The sequence below is a fragment of the Aulostomus chinensis genome, chromosome 14, assembly GCF_037954235.1.
Source record: "Aulostomus chinensis isolate RoL2024-O1b breed Wild chromosome 14, RoL_Achi_v1.0, whole genome shotgun sequence".
NCBI lineage: Eukaryota > Metazoa > Chordata > Actinopteri > Syngnathiformes > Aulostomidae > Aulostomus > Aulostomus chinensis.
This window is the reverse complement of record NC_141333.1, coordinates 15084208-15105068: the sequence shown is the minus strand read 5'-3', so window position 1 is coordinate 15105068 and position 20861 is coordinate 15084208. Positions and strand designations below refer to the sequence as shown.

Below are 20861 nucleotides of genomic sequence, written 5' to 3'. Positions count from 1 at the left end.
GAAGCAGTTAGATCTGAATACAGACTGAACATCGGGTAGGACAAAAAAAGAAAAAAGGTAATAATCAAAATATATTTAAGGGATAATAGATTTCAGCATATCACAATTTGGTTTGAAGGTACATTTTCAAGTTGTCATCATGCAAGCTGTTTTTGACTCAACAACAACATATGAAGAGGCTTTTGTGTACTGTTAAATAGAGTCAAGACAAATTTGCTACAGTTTGACATCCAATTTCAGACACAAACACACACAGCATAATGAGACAATAACGCCCAAAGAGCACCAGTACCGACCTGCAATGACAGTGTTGACACATTCGTAGAGTAACGACATGGCAGAGGTACTGTGGGAGAGAAAGATGAGGTTAGAAACAGAGAAATTACTAGACACCATTTAACAAAATGTGAGTTCAGAAAGTGACTTCATCTTACCTGTGAATTAAGTTTGTCAGAGGTTCGATCAACTTCTTCCCCAACCGTGGTTCCAGAGGCGTGAGCGCACCGAACTGTAAAGCAACCGGCCGAGATGCTTTACTCAGCACTAAATAAGACACTTGATCTATTCACAGAGTAATCTTCTGAAGTTTTACTTTTGACAGCTGTAAGAAACCAAAAGCTGCAATCAAACATGTTGGCTGTACTGACGTGATGAAGGAACTGGTATCGCTTCCTCTTATATGATGGATGTATTCCTGCATATTTGCTACGATACAGCAAAAAGCATCACACTAAACCCTGGCAGGGCAGCATAAATCATATAGTGCTGAGTAGCCCTATCGATAAAAACAGTGAATTCAGAATTATGTCTGAAAAGCCAGTACAACTATTATAAACACACAGGAAGGCTGGTTTGACAGATGGTATCAAACAAACTGTAATATACTAGGACTAAAATCATATTGCAAATACAAAAAAAAAAAAATCAATACGTAAACCTTATAAATACTTTCTTCAAGTCATCTGCCATGAATTCGTCAAGGTAATAGTGGGCTGACCCCGCCGGACATCTCACTCAGCAAGTTGGTTTCTTACACAGGGGGGATCCGCTGACTGTTGCTGACTTACCAGCTTGATGATCTTAATGAGAACCCAGTTATTAGTGGAGGACGTCATGAGTTTGAAGAAGAGTGGCGCCAGAGACAGGTAGTTCTTGGGATTCCTCCGAGCCAGCTCACATATAACATTTACTGCAGCTGACTGGACACCTAAAGAGGAGAAAGCGTGTTAGACGTGAACATGCATGCATGATGCTCTCAGTATCACTCTCAACCTGGTGAGAGAAGACTCATAATTGCAGTCTTGACACTGTAATAACAAAACTGAAAAGCAATAAAGTAGGAAGACAGCATATTGAATTTAGGCAGTGTGACAAGACAACGAATTCAGTGATTTTTTTTTTCTTAAACGAACAGTTTAAGGACAAGCTGGACTATCCTTTCAGCCAACAGAGTTACACAGCTGTATAAATGTCACACCAGTAAATATTGAAGCCCTTACACAGAGTAAATAAGCACAACTACAAAGGCCCAGTCCCTGTTACAAGCCATTAAGCTGAATCGATATCAATCAATATGCGAGATGTTTTTATCAGTGTCACTGTGAGCTTTTCAATATATCAGACAGCACCAACAGAATCACAAATGACTCTTCCTCTATCTCTCTATTCTTGGATGCTGAATCATTCATAAGTTTCAGGTGACAGAGGACGTCTGTCCCTGGGAGTGTCAGCAGGGTCTAATATTTTGCGATTTCCAAAGAGAAATGGCACAACGAGCCCGAACTGATGTTCCTTGAGAGACCAGCAAACAACATTCTCTTCTTTAGATCAGCAAAATCTGGGGCAATGCATCTTGTATAAGCAGACTGAATGTGGTGTTTTATTAATACCTGGGTCTGGGTCCTCAAGTTTCTCCTTGAGCCGAGGGAAAGCAGGGCGTAGGGACTCTGGATACTTCAGAAACACCTTGTACATGATCAGCACAGCCTTCTTTCTGATGTAGGGTTTAGTGTGGGACATCTATGGTGGTAAAGCAGCAAAGACAGTAAGGAGAGTCAGGTTGAAACTGCTCAAAAACGCTGAATCTTCCACTTGGTAGCATACTACTGTGGTTAAAAAACAAAAGAGGATAAATCCTCTTTATAAAACCTCTGGATGTGACTCACCAGTGTCATGATGTCATTGGCCAGGTCTCGAGCCAGGTCAGGGGTCACAAAACAAGAGAGGCCAGTAAGGGCAACACCAGTGTCATACTGGTTGGGACTACTGAGATCCTAGGTGAAACAGTGAAAGGTTGAGAGTTTATGAGTTGTCGGATGAGAGGGAGGGGAATAGTTAGGGGGTGCATGCGGGGAGTAATGAACGAGAGCACCACTGACCTTTCGGATCTGATTTGTTGTCAGCATGATGACGTCGGTGCTCTCATGGAAGCACTGTGAGGCTGCCAGGTAGCCAATCCTCTATAAAAGAACAACGCCCAGGGAGAGCACATATTAAGGTGGGTTTTGTGTTTTCATTACATATATTCATTAACCTAAAGCAGTTCATGCAGAAGTTTCCTTATAAGTATATTGAATACGCTGTGACAGTTCTATGAAATCTTCTTAAGCCCTTTTTCCACCTCATGGCATCAGCTGCCTAGCACAGCTTTTTCATTTTCCATAACGTAAAGGAATAAGTATCATTTCTGAAGAGCTTCAAAATGAACTAAGCCAATAATAAAAGGTGAGGTGAGGACACTGCCTACCACTGATTGGTCAGAGAGAATCATCACGACTGCCTGGACCAGTGGTTTATTCCACTGGCCAGGGGCAGAGGTTAACATTACTGCCATCTCCACAGGTCCCCAGTGAACTTCTCTTGCCAGTGGACAGAAAAAAACTGTAGCAGGGTAGCAGAGTCTGTGCGGAGATGCAGGATACAACCAGGAGCTCACCACCAGCTTTCTTGGGGCCAGCACAGTAATGCTGCAGGGGGTGCAAGCCCCACTACCGGGCCCAATGGGTGAATGGGAGCTCTAACGCTAGGTCTGAGCAGGCAGAGGGAGTTAGGAATACAGGAGGTACATGTCCTCCTGTCCATCCATGTGATATTCAAGTAATGAATAACCCAGCATCAGTTCATCCATATATTTACTTTTCTCTGACAAAAAATTAAGAGTAATCAGTTAATATGTAACTGATTGACTAAGAAGAAACAGGCTTCCTGGGATTAAAAGTGAACCAAGAGGGGACAAGTTGAGCTGATACCATGTGATTGAAAAACAGCTATAGTTGGAACAGGGAGCAACAACAACAACAACAACAACAACAACAACAAAAAACACACCTCCAACTAAGAATCAAGGTATCCAGCATCTCAAATACGTGTCTTTACTTTTCAATCATGGCTGCAATCACGTCACATCCAGCGATACAGAAAACTATCCGTTTCACAATTATCAGATCCGCTTTTCTGAGAATAACTCTGTATATTCCAGTTGTACCTTGTATGTGAACTTTGAGGAGCTCATGACTTCAACGATGTTGAAAGCGGCCCAGCTGACATCATAGCCCAGCATCTGAAGCTGTTAGGAGAAAAAAACAAAACAAAGGAGAGAGACCAGAGAGATGCGGATGAATAAAAAGAAGGACAGGGGACTCTAAATCCCTTGGGTGCACAGTGAGGCTAGCCGATTTGAGCTGAAAGCTTTCAAAGAGAGCACTGATACAAATTAGAACCAGCCATCTGAACCCAAATGTAGGGCCCAGGTTATAAATAGAAATGTGTTGTATTTACAGCACAATTACGATAAGTGTTGGCAACTCACTATTTGGCTCTGTAGTGATGAATCTGCAGCTATACATCAAAAATGTACTGTAGTTTCTGGATAGCCAGATGAACTGAAAAATTGGTTGTGACTGCACGTCAGACAGAATATCCTTTTCAACATTTCGCTGCACAACTGCTTTCTGAGCTACATAATTATAGACTTCATATGACCCAAATCTGGTTTATTCGGTTAGTTTGTTTCTTTTTTAAATCCTGTGTCTTGAATACTGAAATGATTACCCTGCTGACACAAGAGAGATAGTCTCTGGCATCATGTTTTAGTGAGGTATGCTCCAATACAGCCAGATGGTTGAGTGTATCAGTGCAGAAGGACACAGCCAGACAGCCACATATAGCCTCTCTGTATCCGCATACTGAGCAGAAGTGAAAGCCAGAAAGCAAGACAGTGAATGAGAGGATGAGATCTTACGTAGGTGAGCTTGCACACAGCATTGGCTTTGACAGCGATGTTGTCCTGCTTGAGCTCCTGTTTGATCTCATCGATGCATGTGGAAATGTACTTGGCCTGAGGGCAGACGGAGGACAGAACAACAGACACAAGATCAGATTAAGTTGAGTGATATCTATTGTGGGAGACTGCTACTGAGCATCGGGAACAAGCTGGAAAATCCTGGTATCTTTGTTGTGGCTTTCTCCAATACACCAGTCGGCAGAGGTTGAAATAAGTGATTGTTTTGCTTTTCCATCAGCCTGTGATGCAAACTGTCACGTCTTCATTGTGCCATCATACAGTCTGACTGGATCCAAGCTAGACTTTTCCTCACTTGCATAAACTCGTGCTGCACGAGGGGGGACTTAAAGATTTGTACTACTGCATTTAAGTGCATTTATTTGATTTCAACTCAGTACGAGTCCTTCTTCTGTGTTTTTCTTTCATTAATGGCTGAGTAGGAGAGAAGGTAATGTTAGGTGGATGACAACTCCTTACCTTAATTAAGAGTAACAAAAGCCACCATAAGGGTTATTTCCTCTTTGAACAGACATTCTGTGTAGGGTGATTATCAGTATATTTAAAAGAAAAAAAAACATTCAAACCACGTGATTACAATGTCAAAAATACATTAAACTCTTTTATGACAACACGTGATAAAATCAGTTATAGACCACCCATGTTACCAGCCGTCATCAATGTAAACAAATAGCATACTTCATTGTATAGCAACGTGAAAACACCTAATATGCAAGAATAAAACACTAAAAAAGTCAAAACAAGAATTTATATAAATTACAGATCACATTAAATGACTACATATAACACTAAACTACATGCAGGGCTCCTTTGTCAATTTATTGTTCCTAAAATGTGTAAAGAAAATCAAAACCAAAGATCTCTAAAACAGCAGTGCGCTTGCGCAACACAACAGAATGATCCATGCAGAATGTGCATCACCTCTCCACTTAATACACGTTTGAAGGAGCCTCACAATTAAATGAATTAGCCTGAATCAACGTCCATTTCCAATTAAGGTCAATAATGGAGGGCAAGCTCAGTTAAACCTGTAGGTCAGAAAGTTAGTGGACACTTGTTGAGAGGAGTAACCTTGCAGAACAAACACGTATAGCTCTGTGGAGTGTGAGAGTGTGCTGGTCATGTGTGTGAAGTCATGAGACAGCACAGTGACAGGAGGAGGGTGGGTGGGGGTGAGGGGGAATGAGCTTGGCTGCTGCTCCTGGAGAGACTGTGGCTGGCAGGCCTGAAAAGCCAGGATTCAACACACTATCACCAGACACACACACACAGCGCCAAGCTATCACACTCAATGAATGCTTCAGAACCAATAAAAATAACTGAAATAGTTATCATAGAATAGGAGTAACACAGGCAGTCTTTATAACACAAATGCAGACTGAGTTAAACTTGAAACTTTTTGAGGAAATAAAGAGCAAATTAGCAGAAGCAACCTATTCTTACACCATATTTTTGTAGATGTCTATTTTACTCCTCTCCCCACACCTTTTCTCAATATGTCTGCTCTTCCAACGGTGTGGGAGTCAGTCCAACTGAATAAATGAATGGTGCAAAGATTTGAACGGTGCAAAGATTCAGCACACACAAGTAAAATCAATGAGAGAAACCGTGGGCTGTACAGGAAAAAGTCAACACACACAGCATATTAATATTTCAGCAAACTGTCCACTGTTGGCTCGGTAACCACCACCTTATCTAGGCTTGCAAGGTTGGGTTACCACTGACAAACAAGGGGCTGAATCAGAAGATCAAGCATGGCATAACTAATTCAAATGCTCATTTGAATGAACAAAAACACAATAGCTAAAAAAAACAAGTGTACAATTGATTACAACATTTAGACAAGGCTTATAAATGGGTTCCTGATGAGAGAAAGCCAGAACAAATCTGCCACGCTGAAAGAGAACTCTCCAAAATCTCCACGCATAAGACACTTAACCTCTAAATATCACATCTAACCTACAGCTTGAGACAAGTGTGCAACAAGCCCAACGGCTCTGTACAACACCCCTGGGATCCAGATTCATGTCTACTTTATACAGAACCTTTACACTACAGCAAGAACAAGGTTCAACACAGCCAACACGTAGCTCAGACAAATAGCAAGCTGATGTGAGAGATGGGGAGATGGCTACCCCATTCATGTGCCATCCCTCCCACTCTCATGAGCTGTGACAGTGATGACCTCACATATAATGGGGTGTTCAAACTGAACTGCTGGTTGACTCATCGCAGGACTTTTACATGTTAGTAAAAATATATGTATGTTTTCATTCTATTTTAACAGCAAAGCACAACAATGTCCATTCAGTGAAGGAACTCCTGAGACAGCTCAAATGAATAAGAACATAAACGACTGGCGCTGATTGAATATTTTAAAAACATAACATTTGACATCATAATAAGGTAAGCTGGTAAGATATAGATAAAGCATTATTCATCTACATTCCGACTGTCGGCTGAATATAACGGTAACTTTGCCTAAAAAGGTCAGAGGGAAGACAGCAAGAAGAGAAAAATTATTTATCTTAACAGGAAAATATGATATAGTTTCCTGAAAAGTAAGCATAACAGAAAATATATAATTATCTAGAGAGCGGCTTCCTCTTTCTGGCTGTCAGTTAGCAAAGTTAGCTGACAGCAACATTACCGCTAACTTTACCTGTCTCTGAGTTCAAATCCTGACAGGTAATGTTACATTGCATGGTTAACAGTTATACTTGTCTCACATTTGTATACGAACATAAAAATCATCATTAATCCGGCTGCAATAGCTTTTGAAAAGGACTGTTTTGACTTGTTAGCTAGCGGGTGGCGCTAGCGTTAGCTGGTCAGCCAACCTAGTTTACCTAGCGTTAGCTAGCAAGTAAACGATAACGGTAATGCCAACGTGTGATGACTTATAACATTAGTGAATATTCATTTGAAGATGTCCCAAGTGACATAATTTTCTCGTTTATCATTTTACCTCATCTTCCTTGTGGTTCCTGATGCCACGTACTAAATCCTGGAGATTTTTGTCGAACATCCGATCGATGCTCCCTTTGACAATCTTCAAAGCCATGACTATCTATGACTTGTACTGCTTTTGTCCCGTGGGGCCAAGGGCTTTTCGGAGGTCTAGTGGGTGCCAACCGACCCGCTAGACTGTCTCTCATCCACCCGGGTTCCGTGTGTTCAGGAGCCGCAGCTGTTTACCAAGCCCGGTCAGATGAAGCTGAGGCCAGACAGAGCGTCCAGTGCCGTGCAGACGCTTGCAATGGCTCTGTGAAGGAAATGGCTGACAAAATGGCGTCGAAAGTCAGCTGACTTGAGAATTACGCGAGATACTCATGTGGGAATCAGCGGAATTAAAGGTCTAGTCTCCCTTTGGATAGAAGCCGAGCATCTTATCTAATGCGGAGTAAGCATCTGTGTGTGTGTGCGTGTGTGTGTGCATTTATGTATAGGTGAAGGAGTTCCATAAATGTCAGCAAGGTATGGCACACCTGCAATGGCCAATTATTAAAGAGCATAGGGCTATATGGCGTTTAAGGTTAACCAGAATCCCTAAAAATAATCAAATACAGGGTGATGCTGTGATTGGAAACCCAGCTCATTTATATCAACTTATCACAATTAAAAACCCATTGAAAGACACATTTAAGATAGCAACAATACCATGCTGAGATTTTTATTCAAGTCTCAACTAAGTGATAGAAATGCTTTACCAACATACATAGCACTAAAAACACCTGTTGTATGCATATGATGGGAGAAAAAAAGCCAAAAATAGGCTGCAGCTACATGAGATTTCAATAGCTTTCCATCTGTACAGTTATTCCATTTATTATGCAAGTTACTGAAAGCAGACACTACCAGGAGACAAGGGTGCAAGGTGTGTAACTCCACCACAGTAATTATTATTTTAGACAAATCTGTAGATGCAAATATCTGAAAACAAGGCTATAAAAAGGAGGTGGACCTCAGTTGGAAAACAGCTTTAAATGACTCATTTCATGGCTTTACAGTTCAGACTGGATCGAGACCAGATAATTAAAAAATACTCAACATAAAAGACCCACAAATAGTACTTTTGTCACTCTCACAATGCCATACACACAGACAGGTGGTCTTTGTGATGTTTTGTAGGGTTTATAAAAAAAATGAGAGAGAGAGAAGCTAACAGGTGTGAGAGCTGCACAAAATCTTCGCTGTGAGAAATTAATGGCATGGCTTCATCTAATTTTCCCAAACAACGCATCAAAGTTTCATTTCATACTCCCAAAGCCTAAATTCAAATTAGAAGTGCTAAAAATATTTACGTTTCATAATTTGCACGGTATGACTGACCACAGTCATTGTTCATCAGGTGGAGAGAACAAGGTAGCCAGAAGGTGGTATACAGAGTGAGGATCTAGGACGGGTGGAGTGGTGTATGAAAGAACGGTACATTTAAGAGACAGAGGAGATTTGTGCAGCCCGATAAACTACGTACTGTTAATACATTTTCCATTTTGCAGTGATAAATAATGAACAAAAAAACGTTGTGAGCAACTGGGGTTTCTGGTTTGATATCAATATGGATCAAAATGTCTGTCTAAAACATCAACACTGGCGTAACAGGTAATGTAGGAAATTCTGTGTTGTGATGTTGTTGGGTCGGGGGGGGGGGGGGGATCTGTATGACGTCAAACAAAGAGGCCACCATCTTTAGCACTTGGTCCACTGCAGTGGTTATTAAGGTCTTTCAACTATCAGCTAGAGATGGTTCCGTCTCTGCAGAGATGGAGTTGTCTGCCTCTTCAAACTCATTTGTGTGTTGTGGGCTGCTTGGGCTCCGTCTACAGAGAAAGTACATTGAATCAAAATAGTGGCAGCTTCCCTTTAACTCAAGGCAACGGTTTATTATATTCACAACGTGTTTGCTCTTTTATCATTTCAACTAAATACTGAGACGGTAAACCAGGAAAGGTAGCCTCCAATGGGACATTCACCTGACTGGGCTTGAGTCAGCGTGGTCATTACTCTCCTCCTGGGCAGGTGATTTGGGCTTCTCTTCTTCTTCGTCTACATCCTCTTTCTTAAGTTCGGATTCCCCATTCACAGGAGTTGAATCTGTAATTAAAAATATATTGTCATTTATCCTTTATTCATCCATGATATCCCATTGAGACACAATATCTCTTTTGTAAGGAGGTCTTGGTCAACATGGCAGCAAAAAGAAAAAGACAATATTTAAAAAAAAATACATACATGGAGAAACTAACATCAGAAGAATGAAAACATATCAAAAAACATACCGTAGAGGCACAAATAACATCACAAAAAAGTAAAATAGTAGAGAACTAAAAATACAGAGCTGGGAGGATTCACAGCAAAAGATTAGACTTTCAAAAAGGAGAGAGGACAAGGATTTCATAATCATGATGTCATACAAGGCTCACATATTTTGATCAAATTTAGTCATTTATGAGGTTGCCAGACCTCTAAAAAAACAACGACAAAAAACCAATTGTACTTCATGTAAGACCCAAAAGCTGATAAACTCACTCGGGTGGTGTTTACCTTTGTTTTCTGTCTCCTTCTCATCATCTTCTGCTTCCTTGTTCTCCGTTTTAGGTTTAGCTGCCATCTCCGTCTTGCCCACAAAGCGGAGTTTTAACTTGTTGTAAACCTCACTAGCTTTTTCCATGACTGCGGTGCTGGCTTTATACCGCCGAATCTAAATGGTCCAAAAATAAACCCGCATGAAAGACAAGGAGATTATTTAAATGTAAAAAAGAGGAATAGTGGTATTAAATATCCCTTAATGCAGGAAATTTCCATCGTGAAGTAAAGAAATACAACTAATAAAAAGCAGAGAGGACAAGGTGGACAAGCACCTTCTTTAGCGTGGCAATGACTTCAGCGTGCTTATGTAGGATCTGGCTGGTGACGGGAACAGCCTCCAGCTCCTCCAGGGCTTGTAGACACCTCTCGATGTCCTGCAGAGAGCACAGTGGGGGAAAGTCAAGTCTTCACTGTGGATGACGATACAAGAAAAGAGGAAAAAATAATTTTAACCAAAGGAGAGCTGTAACTTACTGGGTTGTCCACTTTGAGTGCAAACTTAATATCTGTGTGGAGTTTTTGTAGCCTTTCCTCTGGCGATGGCTCTGCTTATAGACACACATACAGTTAATTAAAAGTCATTTCTTGTACTTAACTTTTACCACCATATTGAAACACTACAGAGAGAGAGAGAGAGAGAGACTGACCCTTTTTCTTTTCAACTTTCTTCTGTGGAGGCCTCTCTGGTTTGTGTTTGGGTTTTTCAGGCTTAGACCTATGAGAGAGAGACAGAGAGAGGTAACCCTGTCATCAGTGTACATTAAAGTTTAATTAAGTTCTTCTAATGAGGTTCGCATGCTGTGTAGTCTTCTATTCCCCCTGCCAACTCACCTTGCTCTGGTTTTCTCTTCTGACCGCCGGGCTCTCTTCTCTTTTAGCTCTTTCTCTTTTCTTTCTTTTCTCTCCTTCTCTTTCTTTATCCTTGCTTTATTTTGATTATCTGACTTCTTGTGTGGTTTCTTCACCTTTTGAAGGGGGGAAAAAAGAAAACTTACACAAATACCTATTCAGAATCCTGATGACACATTAAAACTCGCTCCTCTCCGTACCTCAGCTGGTGGTGAAGAATCGGAGTCGGAGGGCGCTGGGATCGGGGGCGGTGGAGGCTTCTTAGATTTCTTCAATGGGTGATCATCTACTCCTTCATCTGAGCTGCTGCTGTCACTGCTGTCACTCCTCTTCTTACCCTCTTTTTCTCTTTTCTTTTTCTCCTCTTCCTCCTTCTCTCGCTCCCGTAGCCGGCGGAGCTCCTCTGCCTCTTCCTTTTTCCGCCGTTCCTCCAGCTCTTTTCTCCGCTCCTCATCTCGTTTCTTCCATTCACTGATGCGGTCGGGTTCACTGTCACTGTCACAAAACAGACAAGACATCAAGCTGCCATTTATCACAATCTGATAAGTACGTCAGCCATCGTACTATCACATGTGTAGCAAAAAGCTTTAGAGTCCACTGACCTGTCGCTGTCAGAGGATGATGAAGGCGCTCGTTTTGCTGGGGCAGGTTTGGGTTTTCGTGCGCGAGGCTTTGGTTGGGGCTTCTCTGTGGATGGGAAATAAGCGATGAAAAGGTTGGTGCGACTTCATTTACGTGAGCAAATAAGATCAAGCATCGACCAAAGCCTGAACCTTTCTTGCGTGCCTGCGGACCCTTCCGAGGAGGCGGATCTGAGTCTGATTCAGATTTGGAGCCAGACTGGGATTCTGAGCCTGACAGAGCTGGTCGGGGCTTCTCGTCATCTGAGTCGCTGTCCACTACTTTCTTCTCTGACCCCGATCTTGATTCTGAGTCGGAGTCGGACGACGCTTTCTGCAACATCACAGAGAAAGAGATCCAAATTAGGAGAAGACGGAAGAAATAACAACACAAGGGCAAAAGGTACAAATTAACAAGGCAAAAGTAGAAACAGTTAACCTTTTTCTTCCCTCTGCCTCCTGCCTTCTTCGCACCTCGTCCAGTTACTTTCTTCTCTGGAGTAAAATCCTGTCGTGCCAAACAAATGTATCAGGTATTTAGAGGCTGCTAAGCATCACAACAGCCAACACTGCCACCATGTTGTTGAGAATGTGATAACCTGGTCACTGTTCTTGCCAGAGTCAGACTCTGAAGGAGTGGGTTCCGATTCTGAGGGGGATCCACTCTCCTCGTCTCTTTCACTGGATGAGCGCCGAGACTTTTTTGGAGGAGGTGGACGCTATAAAGAAGTAATTGCAAACACATAAAAATGGATTCAACTGAATTAAAAATGGAATGATTACAAATCAATATCATACTGTACTTCAACGCATTTCATTCGTTTCTTCTTTTCTTTTGGGCATAAAAACAAAACAGCAGGACAACAAGACCATTTCCTCCCTCTCGAAATAAAACAGGAAACTAACACTTATTTGTGGTCTTTTTGGTACCTCCCCCTTCCATCTCTGACATGAAAAATTCTTACCAAATATCCAGCTATGATCAAGATGGATAAAAAATGCAAGGCCGCTGATGGGGCATGATTATGTTTTTGTGCTTCCTCTTTAGCTCATAACTGTAGAATGTGTCTTTCGTGAACGAAAATCACTAACACGGCTTTTCAGTGTCAACAATACTGTATGTTCCACTTGACGATATAAACCTTTTTTTCCACAAATTTACCTTCGAAGTTGGTGGCTTGCGTTTCACTCCTCCTCCCCTTCCTCGATCTTCACTTCCAGAATCAGAGTCAACCTCGCTTCCCGAATCTGCTTTCCTGGGCACCGTGGCTTCTTCATCATCCTCATCCTCGTCGCTTCCTCCACCGGCATTATTACCCTCACTGTCGGATGAGCTGGCTGGCTGCAGACAAACCGTGTTTAGAGGAATGATAAACATTTCTCTTGGCATGCAGTTGTACAAAGCCTGTCAGAGGAGGGTTTGAATCAAAAGCGTTTCAGGGGTTTATTCCTTGACTCCAGGATGCTCTAGAGAAAAATGCAACATCAGAAAAGAAATGGGCACAACGAGCCAACCCCCAGTCAATTCAAGCTGCCTCCCATTTTAATGTCAAGAGGCACTAAAATAGTAAACAGAACAAATAATATAAAATAAGGTGGTGAGTAAAAAGTTAAGAGAGTTAATGAATGATGAAAGAATGATGCATGATGAGAATATAATAATGTAGCTTTGCGTCCGAGTTTAACAGACAACATAAATACTGGTTAGTTGGACGTGTTGGTCGGACCCCTTGTCGGATATGGGTCTCCTGTTCTCACTAGTCAGAGTTGACTACAGTTACACAGCAGCAGCCACAGACTTTAAAACAAGGCTTTCCATTTTACTCAGATCCACCAAATCTTAGCACTACAAGTCCCCAAGTCCCCACTGAAAACACATTTTCACCAACCAGTATGGTAACCACTACCTAACCTCATGTTGCACTTTCAATATGAAAGTTTATGAGTGAAAAACATTTTCTGGAAGAAATCAGCATGAGGGTGGAGGTGGGGTGAGGCAGTGTGAACAAACTGGGACTCACACCAACTTCACCAGTTTGCTAAGCAGCTGACTGTCCTGCAGGAGAAATTTGAGGGGGACTTCCCCAAAATCTGGTGTCAGAGGTAGCAGTTCCAGCAAGAATCCCAAAATGTTCTTTCCCTAACACCATCAACAAGCTACGGCTGGGAGATCCTGCGGTGTTCCCAGACCGACACGCACATATGAACCCTCCAACTGCTCCTCTGTCTGGCTGGGAGCGTCCTCCCAGCTGGACATGCCTGAAACATCTCCCTAGGGTGGTACCCAGGTGGCATCCTAACTAGATACCTGAGCAAGCTCAGCTGGCTACTTTCTAAACAAAGAAGTAGTGGCTCTACTCATGAGTCCCTCACGGATGACTGACCTCGACATCTTCAATAAAGATTAAAGGAAAAACGTGGTACGAGGTTGATGATTAAATACGCAACTTGTGGTCGCATGTAACTCAGACACGTGTTCCTACATCAAACAATTTCATATTCTTTAAGCACTACAATGATTCTCCATTTACACCGACTTTGTTTTGTTGGCGGAAAAATGATTCTAAGATCAAACCAGAACTGCTTTCACATCAAGACTCCAGCAGCGGCCTATAGAAAAATAGGCTTTTTTATTTTTTAAACTGTCTATTTAATATCGCCATTCTTAATGACACATGCTGTCTGTATCTAGCATCCCAGACACATCTGAGTGGTCAAAGGTTCATCTGTGGATGGTGAAATTCCGTTTCAGCTCAAGGACGCATGAGTTGCGCACAGTCAGGAAGAAAAACACAGTGTCTTAACTTCATTAAAAGAAGAAATACCCCGATAAATATATCAATCCATTCAAAATTCTACTTCAGTAAAAGTAGAAAAGGACTTGATATTGAGATTTATGAAGTAAATCTACCCTTGCTACATGATGTTTGTATATTCCAGTGCTAGGAAGCGTTCAATAAACCATCACAAATACCCATTTTTCCACTTTCTCCTACATAAAGATGAAATGAAATAAGTAAACTAACCTGGGGGGAGGGTGGAGGATTGTGTAAATCAATGGTGTGGGGAAACACTGCATTCGCTTGCATTTTACCCCTCCTGATCTATCATGCTGTTTATGTATTCGTGTTTTAATTCCCTGCCATATCGATGCAGTATTCTTGCTGGTGTTGGATCTATCGTACTTAGTGGTGCTCTTACAAATGCTTCATAAATAAATCTGCTAAAAGTAACTTACCACAGGTGGTGCGCTGTAGGAGGCATGTGGATTGTTCTGAATCTCCCATAAACCTTCATTGAATCCCTTTCTTTTGTTGGGCTTTCCATAACGTTCTCTATACTTTTCATAGGCAAAAAGGTCCTTTGGTGCAAGGAATGCACTGGGAAAAAAAGAAAGGAAATATGGAAAAATTGAACAAACATCAGCATTATCATAAAATAAAGAGTTTGTTTCAGTGACTTTGGAAGGAAGAATTGCATGGCATTTGCAGGAGCAGACTGTGCCACCTAGTGAAGAGATCATATAATGCAGGTGCCATCTTGTCAAACAGATGGTGTCTGACTCCAGCTCGAGCACTATCAAAACATTTCACTAAAACATACTGCATAATCTCACAACCACAGGACAGTTAATGGCAGACCCAAAGACATGTAACTTCAGAGAAGAAACTACAATAATTTGTGTCAAATCATTTAATGACTTTTCTGTCTCACAGTACTCAGAGGAAAACATAATGACCAACACGTGAGTCAAAACTTGAATTTGAAAATGGCACCGTGGACTATTAATGTCCTATAGCAGTACTAGGGTCAAAATATTGTGAATCATACGTAAATGTGTGCACTCAAACACATAAATTGAATATATAATCCATTAATAAGTGTTGGACGACATTACAATAGTATTGTGTGATTACAGGAATCTGTCTACTGGGAAAGATTCGACAATACTCCTAGCTTCCTCCTGTTAAAGTTCTGGACAGGCTGCTGGTCAACCATGGCTGATTCTGTTATTATCATACAAATCTTGATTTATGCCTCATAAGGTTAACAAATTTTGGAGGACAGTTGAGTTGCTAGTTTGTTTTTCTACTTATGAGGGTTTCAGTTTAAAAAATAGACATATTTCTCAAAAATATAGTGATTATTTAAAATTATTTCTTAAAGAAATTTTTGGGACATTTAGTGTATTGAGACGTGCAGTTTTCCTGACACACACTTACATAAACCATGACAGGAAACTAACATGACTGTACTTACGTTTCATGTGTCCCAAAGAAGAAAATCGGGATTTTATTAGGAGGAGGTTTCACAGCCCCATCAGCCACATCCTCAATCTGAGAACAAATAATACATTAACATTAAAAATCCAGGGCGTATAAATTATCCCGGAACTTTTCCATAACATCAAGACTTCACGTCTAAGTTAAGTAAACTACTATGTGTGTTATATTTAGGCTAAGAGAAACCTAGATAATGAAAGAAAAAAAAATCCGCTTATAGTATGAACATTTTGCGCACAGTGTGAGACTGTATGCGTGGATATGAGCTCGTTATCAGCAGCGACCCAACACGTCATATGAATAACAACGTTAGCTTCGCTGCCATGCAGAACAGGCCAACATCAACTCATGTTACGTTGAATTACGCTTCTCCTACACGTACCGCTCACCTCTACCGCAGGCGAGCACACCATTTAAATATATATACGTGTCTGTCTTGTGTACATCCATGCTATATAGTAGCAATGGTACGCAGAGAATCTTCTCCGGAGTCCCATGCAGAGTGCTGCCCACCCCCCTCCGCCTCCCAGACGCTGCTAGCTTACCCTGGCTGGCCAGTGTGGGTACCCCTTCATTTTAGCGAAGACCAGGTCTCCGGGCTGGAAGTTGTGTGGCATTATCCCGCTACTCTTTGCAGCCTGGAATAAAAGCGTATACAGCTGCGTAGCCTTTTCGTGTCTCTCCTCGTTTGCTGTTTTCAGGTCGAGACGAAACCTGGAAACGATGGTGTTAGCTAGCAAGCTAACAGTATACTAACGTTACCGCGAGAGGAGGCAGTTGTATGAAAAAACGGCAACATGCGACAGACTTCCGGTATAGTGTTGTTGTCACTCTTCAAAATAAAAGGTTTTCGTGCTTAATGCAAAAAAAATAAAAAAATATATATATATATATACATATATACATATATACATATATATAAATATATATATTAAAAGGTCAAATGAAAATGCGAAAGATTTGACATCTCTCCCCCCTCTCTCTCCATATATATAGATGTATGTATGTATGTATTCTTCAAATCATGCACTACAAAGTTCATACAATACATCACTTTACATAAACAATTGACAAATAATAGCTGATCATTATCCATCCTTTTTCTTTTGCTTATTCTGATTTAGGGTTGCGGGGGGGGGGGGGGGGGCTGGAGCCTATCCCTGCGGCTTTTGGGCGTGAGGCAGGATTCATCCTGGACAGGTCACCAGTCTATCGCAGGGCCAACACATAGAGACAGACAACCATTCACACTCACAGTCACACCTACGGTCAATTGAGAGTATCAATCAGCCTCGTCCCCTCTTGATGTCTTTGGACTGTGGGAGGAAGCTGGAGTACCAGAGAGAACCCACACAGGAACAGGGAGAACATGGAGACTCCACATAGACAGATCCCGTGCCCGAGCTGGGACTCAAACCCAGAACCTTCTTGGTGTGAGGCAACAGTGCGAACCATTGCACCACCATGCCACCATGATCATTTTAAACAATAAATATTTGTCATGAAATGGAGGAACGTCGATCACTTCCTAAAAATGTACGTAATAGTTGTTGTTTTTTTAAACAGATCTTATTATTTTAAATTTTCAGCCAAAATAACAGGATTTTTGATCAAAACTAAACTCATGTAATTCTTCCATAAATTACTCATGCAAAAACTATCAACTATCCAAAAATATGATGCAGAAATGGATATGAAACATTTTTTAGGTTGGGTGAGAACATTTCAGGTCAGACACTAAGTAAGAGACTCACTGGGGGGGGGGGGGGTGAGATGTTCATGCTGCTTCTTATTTCCTCAAGAACACTGAGATCCGAATTGACATCCGATCTGACTTTTCCCAGCAGAACTAACTTCATGCCTACAGTTAAAAAGCAAATGCACTGTACTGTGGGACAGACTGATTTATATAAGCTATAAACGTGCAGAGTGCAGGATTCTATCATGTCATCAGGAGGCATTCACAGGTGCCACCAGGCACTGTGGCCCTCGGCACATTCATACTTTATTTTCTGTGACAGAATTTTTTTTTTTAAATCCCACAACATTCATTAATTCCATTTCTGGATCAATTAATTTAGAAATTTAGGGATCACACAGTTACATAAAGTTACTGATTTTTATTGTGTCAAATAAATCATTCTTCACTGTCGAACCAGAAATACTATCGTGCCGTGTTGTTAGACGCTTGATAAATCCAGATGGAGAAGTCTGAAAACTTTCTCCTGATTCGTCAACCAGGGCGGATATCCCGCCTCCACTGTGTCACGATTGGCTGCTGTACGATCAGTTGCACAGTTGTCCAATGACAGATTACAATGTGGAAAACAGCGTTGACCTCCCACTGGATTCACCTCTAATGAGAAGCCATGTTTCGGTCACTGAGAAGCGTCCAGCAGTTTAACTGCAACCTCCTGACTTTACAGAAACTCGGCGTCACCTCGAAACTGCTCGTTTGCCCGTCCAGAATGGCCAGCTCGGAATACAGGCTCGAACGAGACACGTTTGGTGAGCTCAAGGTCCCAGCGGACAAGTACTACGGTGCTCAGACTGTCAGATCCACCATGAACTTCAAAATAGGGGGACCGACAGAGAGAATGCCGCTCCAAGTGATCAAGGCCTTCGGTATCCTGAAGAAAGCGGCCGCTGAGGTGAACAAGGACTACGGTCTGGACCCAAAGATAGCAGATGCCATCTGCCAGGCTGCAGATGAGGTTTCAGCTGGCAAACTGGACGACCATTTCCCTCTGGTGGTGTGGCAGACTGGGTCTGGAACTCAAACTAACATGAATGTGAACGAGGTAATCAGCAACAGAGCTATTGAGATTCTCGGAGGTAAACTTGGTTCCAAAGATCCCGTCCACCCAAATGACCACGTCAATAAAAGCCAGAGCTCCAATGACACCTTCCCCACTGCCATGCACATTGCTGCTGCCACAGAGGTCCATCAGGTGCTGCTGCCCGGCCTGCAGACCCTACATGATGCACTGGCTGCCAAAGCTGAAGAGTTTAAAGATATCATCAAGATCGGGCGCACTCACACCCAGGATGCTGTCCCCCTTTCTCTTGGACAGGAGTTCAGCGGTTATGTCCAGCAGGTGAAGTACAGCATGGAGAGAGTGAAGGCGGCCATGCCCAGGGTGTATGAGCTGGCAGCAGGAGGCACAGCAGTGGGAACAGGACTCAACACCCGCATTGGCTTTGCCGAGAAAGTAGCCTCCACGGTTGCTTCTCTCACGGGTCTGCCATTCGTCACAGCACCCAACAAGTTCGAGGCTCTGGCAGCCCACGATGCCTTGGTTGAGCTGAGTGGAGCTTTAAACACGGTAGCTGTCAGCATGATGAAGATTGCCAACGACATCCGCTTCTTGGGGTCAGGACCACGCTCTGGTCTGGGGGAGCTCATCTTACCAGAGAACGAACCAGGCAGTAGCATCATGCCTGGGAAGGTGAACCCCACCCAGTGTGAGGCCATGACCATGGTTGCAGCACAGGTGATGGGTAACCATGTGGCAGTCACTATCGGGGGAAGCAATGGACACTTTGAACTCAACGTCTTCAAGCCCATGATGGTGAAGAATGTGCTCAACTCCGCGCGGTTGCTCGGTGACGCGTCCGTGTCCTTCACCAACAACTGTGTGGTGGGAATCCAGGCCAACACAGAGAGAATCAACAAGCTTATGAATGAGTCTCTGATGTTGGTCACCGCTCTCAATCCACACATCGGTTACGACAAAGCAGCAACCATCGCCAAGACGGCTCACAAGAAGGGCTCGACCCTGAAGGCCGTCGCCGTGGAGCTGGGCTACCTGACAGAGGAGCAGTTTGATCAGTGGGTGAAGCCGAGTGAGATGCTGGGGCCAAAGTGAACAATCAACACGAGGGACACTGCAAAACCATGAAAACAGTCTTCACTGCTACATTCAGGAGGATTTTCATTTAAATCAAATCCATTGAATTGACAAATAAAAAAGCTGAATCCTTAACATCTCTTAAATACCTCTTATGTTGGATGAGGAACTCTTTGAGTTTCACCACCAAGTAGAATACTGTAAAAGATTTTGTGCGCCAGTGTTTTCTGCTTACCGTCTTCAGATGTTTCCTGTTTCACGCCGTCAAGGCAGATCATATTTGTTCACTTTGTGCCAATCAGATGTTTCAAGATGGACTTCAACACCTCTTCCAGTTTACAGAATACAAGCCATTTCGTGGAGTGTTTCAATATTAATTAAGGATTAAAAAGCAGTTCTGTCCTGGTTTGATACATTTCTTCCTCATTCATTGTTTACATACTTCTAAAGCCTTAAAGATTTACCACTCAGATTGATTTTATATCCTGGAAATTGAAGAAAAAAAGGTTCTACACAAAAATGATCTGAACCTCGATTGAAGGTGGTTTGAAATCGGATTTCATGATCATGCGTTTCTGTCTTGACAGAAGTGTCTTGTGTCACTTGCAAACAGTTTCTCATTTCCTCTCATGGGATATTAACTGTGTGCCTGTCTAAACACCAGATCTGATCTCATCACTTAGACGACAGCGTGGACAAAAAAACGTTTTGATTTAGTGCAAAGCGATCCTGAACAAAGCCTTATTGTAATGAATCTGATTGAACGCCACAGGGGTGTGTGCTGTAAAGCTAAAAAGACGTGTGTGATGGGGCTGCAGCTGTCGATGCTTTTAGTCATCGAGTAATTATTGATAATCCTGGTGATAAATCGAGTAATGGTTTAGGAAGCGTTGTGCATTCTGCAATTTTTTTTATTACGTTACTTTTTCTTTATTTAAGAGCAATGGTACTGTACAAAAGAGAAAATAAGTCCCCTAAATGGACAAGAATGAAATGCTAATGTAAAAGTACAAAGTGAAGTCACTTTACTTTGACTGTACTTTTACTGTTTTTACTTTACTTTTTCCTGAAGTACAAGGTTCACCACCAACTTTTACTCCTCTTGTGGGTTTGAGTGGTTTTTTTTATAGTAATCAAAAAACGGCAATAAGAAAGTCATTTAAGTACAACAAAAAGCAATAAAAATGTTGATTTAAAAAAGGGAACAAGAACATGCAAGATTTTTCAACTGTAATTAGATATTTTTACATTGTGTTGCTTTTACTTAAGTAAAGGATCTGAGTACATTTTCCATCACAGCAGGTCAGCGATCAGTGACTCTGTGGCTCAGTAAACAGTGTCTTGTTCATGGCAGCCTGCCACATTA

At 42.0% G+C, this 20861-nt stretch overlaps 3 protein-coding genes across 7 annotated transcripts in view; 1 reads left to right on the top strand and 2 right to left on the bottom strand.

Annotated features, from left to right (window-relative positions):
• ap3d1 (adaptor related protein complex 3 subunit delta 1) overlaps positions 1–7654 on the bottom strand; it is a 28673-nt gene extending 21019 nt beyond the window's left edge. For 2 of the 5 annotated variants that reach the window (XM_086223537.1, XM_086223539.1), the window contains exons 1-9: positions 7269–7653; positions 4241–4336; positions 3485–3565; positions 2379–2459; positions 2166–2273; positions 1890–2019; positions 1068–1207; positions 435–508; positions 297–346 (exon numbers count right to left, since the gene is read on the bottom strand). In XM_086223537.1, coding sequence (XP_086079663.1) covers positions 297–346; positions 435–508; positions 1068–1207; positions 1890–2019; positions 2166–2273; positions 2379–2459; positions 3485–3565; positions 4241–4336; positions 7269–7364 — 856 coding nt within the window. In that variant the 5' untranslated portion in view covers positions 7365–7653. Of the gene's footprint in view, positions 1–296; positions 347–434; positions 509–1067; positions 1208–1889; positions 2020–2165; positions 2274–2378; positions 2460–3484; positions 3566–4240; positions 4337–7268 lie in introns of all 5 variants that reach the window. The other 3 variants (XM_086223536.1, XM_086223538.1, XM_086223540.1) reach the window with 3 other exon arrangements.
• A 305-nt stretch (positions 7655–7959) lies between these two features.
• On the bottom strand, positions 7960–16424 carry hdgfl2 (HDGF like 2). The gene is made up of 16 exons (XM_086223644.1): positions 16190–16424; positions 15622–15698; positions 14600–14741; positions 12524–12703; positions 11961–12080; positions 11801–11869; positions 11515–11695; positions 11344–11428; positions 10942–11236; positions 10724–10857; positions 10540–10607; positions 10367–10437; positions 10165–10266; positions 9848–10004; positions 9277–9397; positions 7960–9123 (listed from the first exon to the last, which is right to left on the bottom strand). Exons 1-16 carry the CDS (start codon positions 16259–16261, stop codon positions 9030–9032), a joined length of 1968 nt encoding a protein of 655 aa, XP_086079770.1. The 5' UTR covers positions 16262–16424; the 3' UTR covers positions 7960–9029.
• A 1544-nt stretch (positions 16425–17968) lies between these two features.
• On the top strand, positions 17969–19908 carry fh (fumarate hydratase). The gene has a single exon (XM_086223730.1). It carries the CDS (start codon positions 18014–18016, stop codon positions 19511–19513), a length of 1500 nt encoding a protein of 499 aa, XP_086079856.1. The 5' UTR covers positions 17969–18013; the 3' UTR covers positions 19514–19908.
• The last annotated feature ends 953 nt before the right edge of the window (positions 19909–20861 follow it).

What these genes read in the sequence shown, in the direction of transcription:
- fh (XM_086223730.1), top strand. Translation starts at nt 18,014, where the DNA reads ATGTTTCGGTCACTGAGAAGCGTCCAGCAGTTTAACTGCAACCTCCTG.
- hdgfl2 (XM_086223644.1), bottom strand. Translation starts at nt 16,261, where the DNA reads ATGCCACACAACTTCCAGCCCGGAGACCTGGTCTTCGCTAAAATGAAG. An exon ending in TTCTTTGGGACACATGAAAC is followed by an intron (nt 14,742 to 15,621) that starts GTAAGTACAGTC and finishes TTTTTTTCCCAG; the next exon opens with TGCATTCCTTGCACCAAAGG. An exon ending in CACTCAAAGTGGACAACCCA is followed by an intron (nt 10,267 to 10,366) that starts GTAAGTTACAGC and finishes TGCTCTCTGCAG; the next exon opens with GACATCGAGAGGTGTCTACA.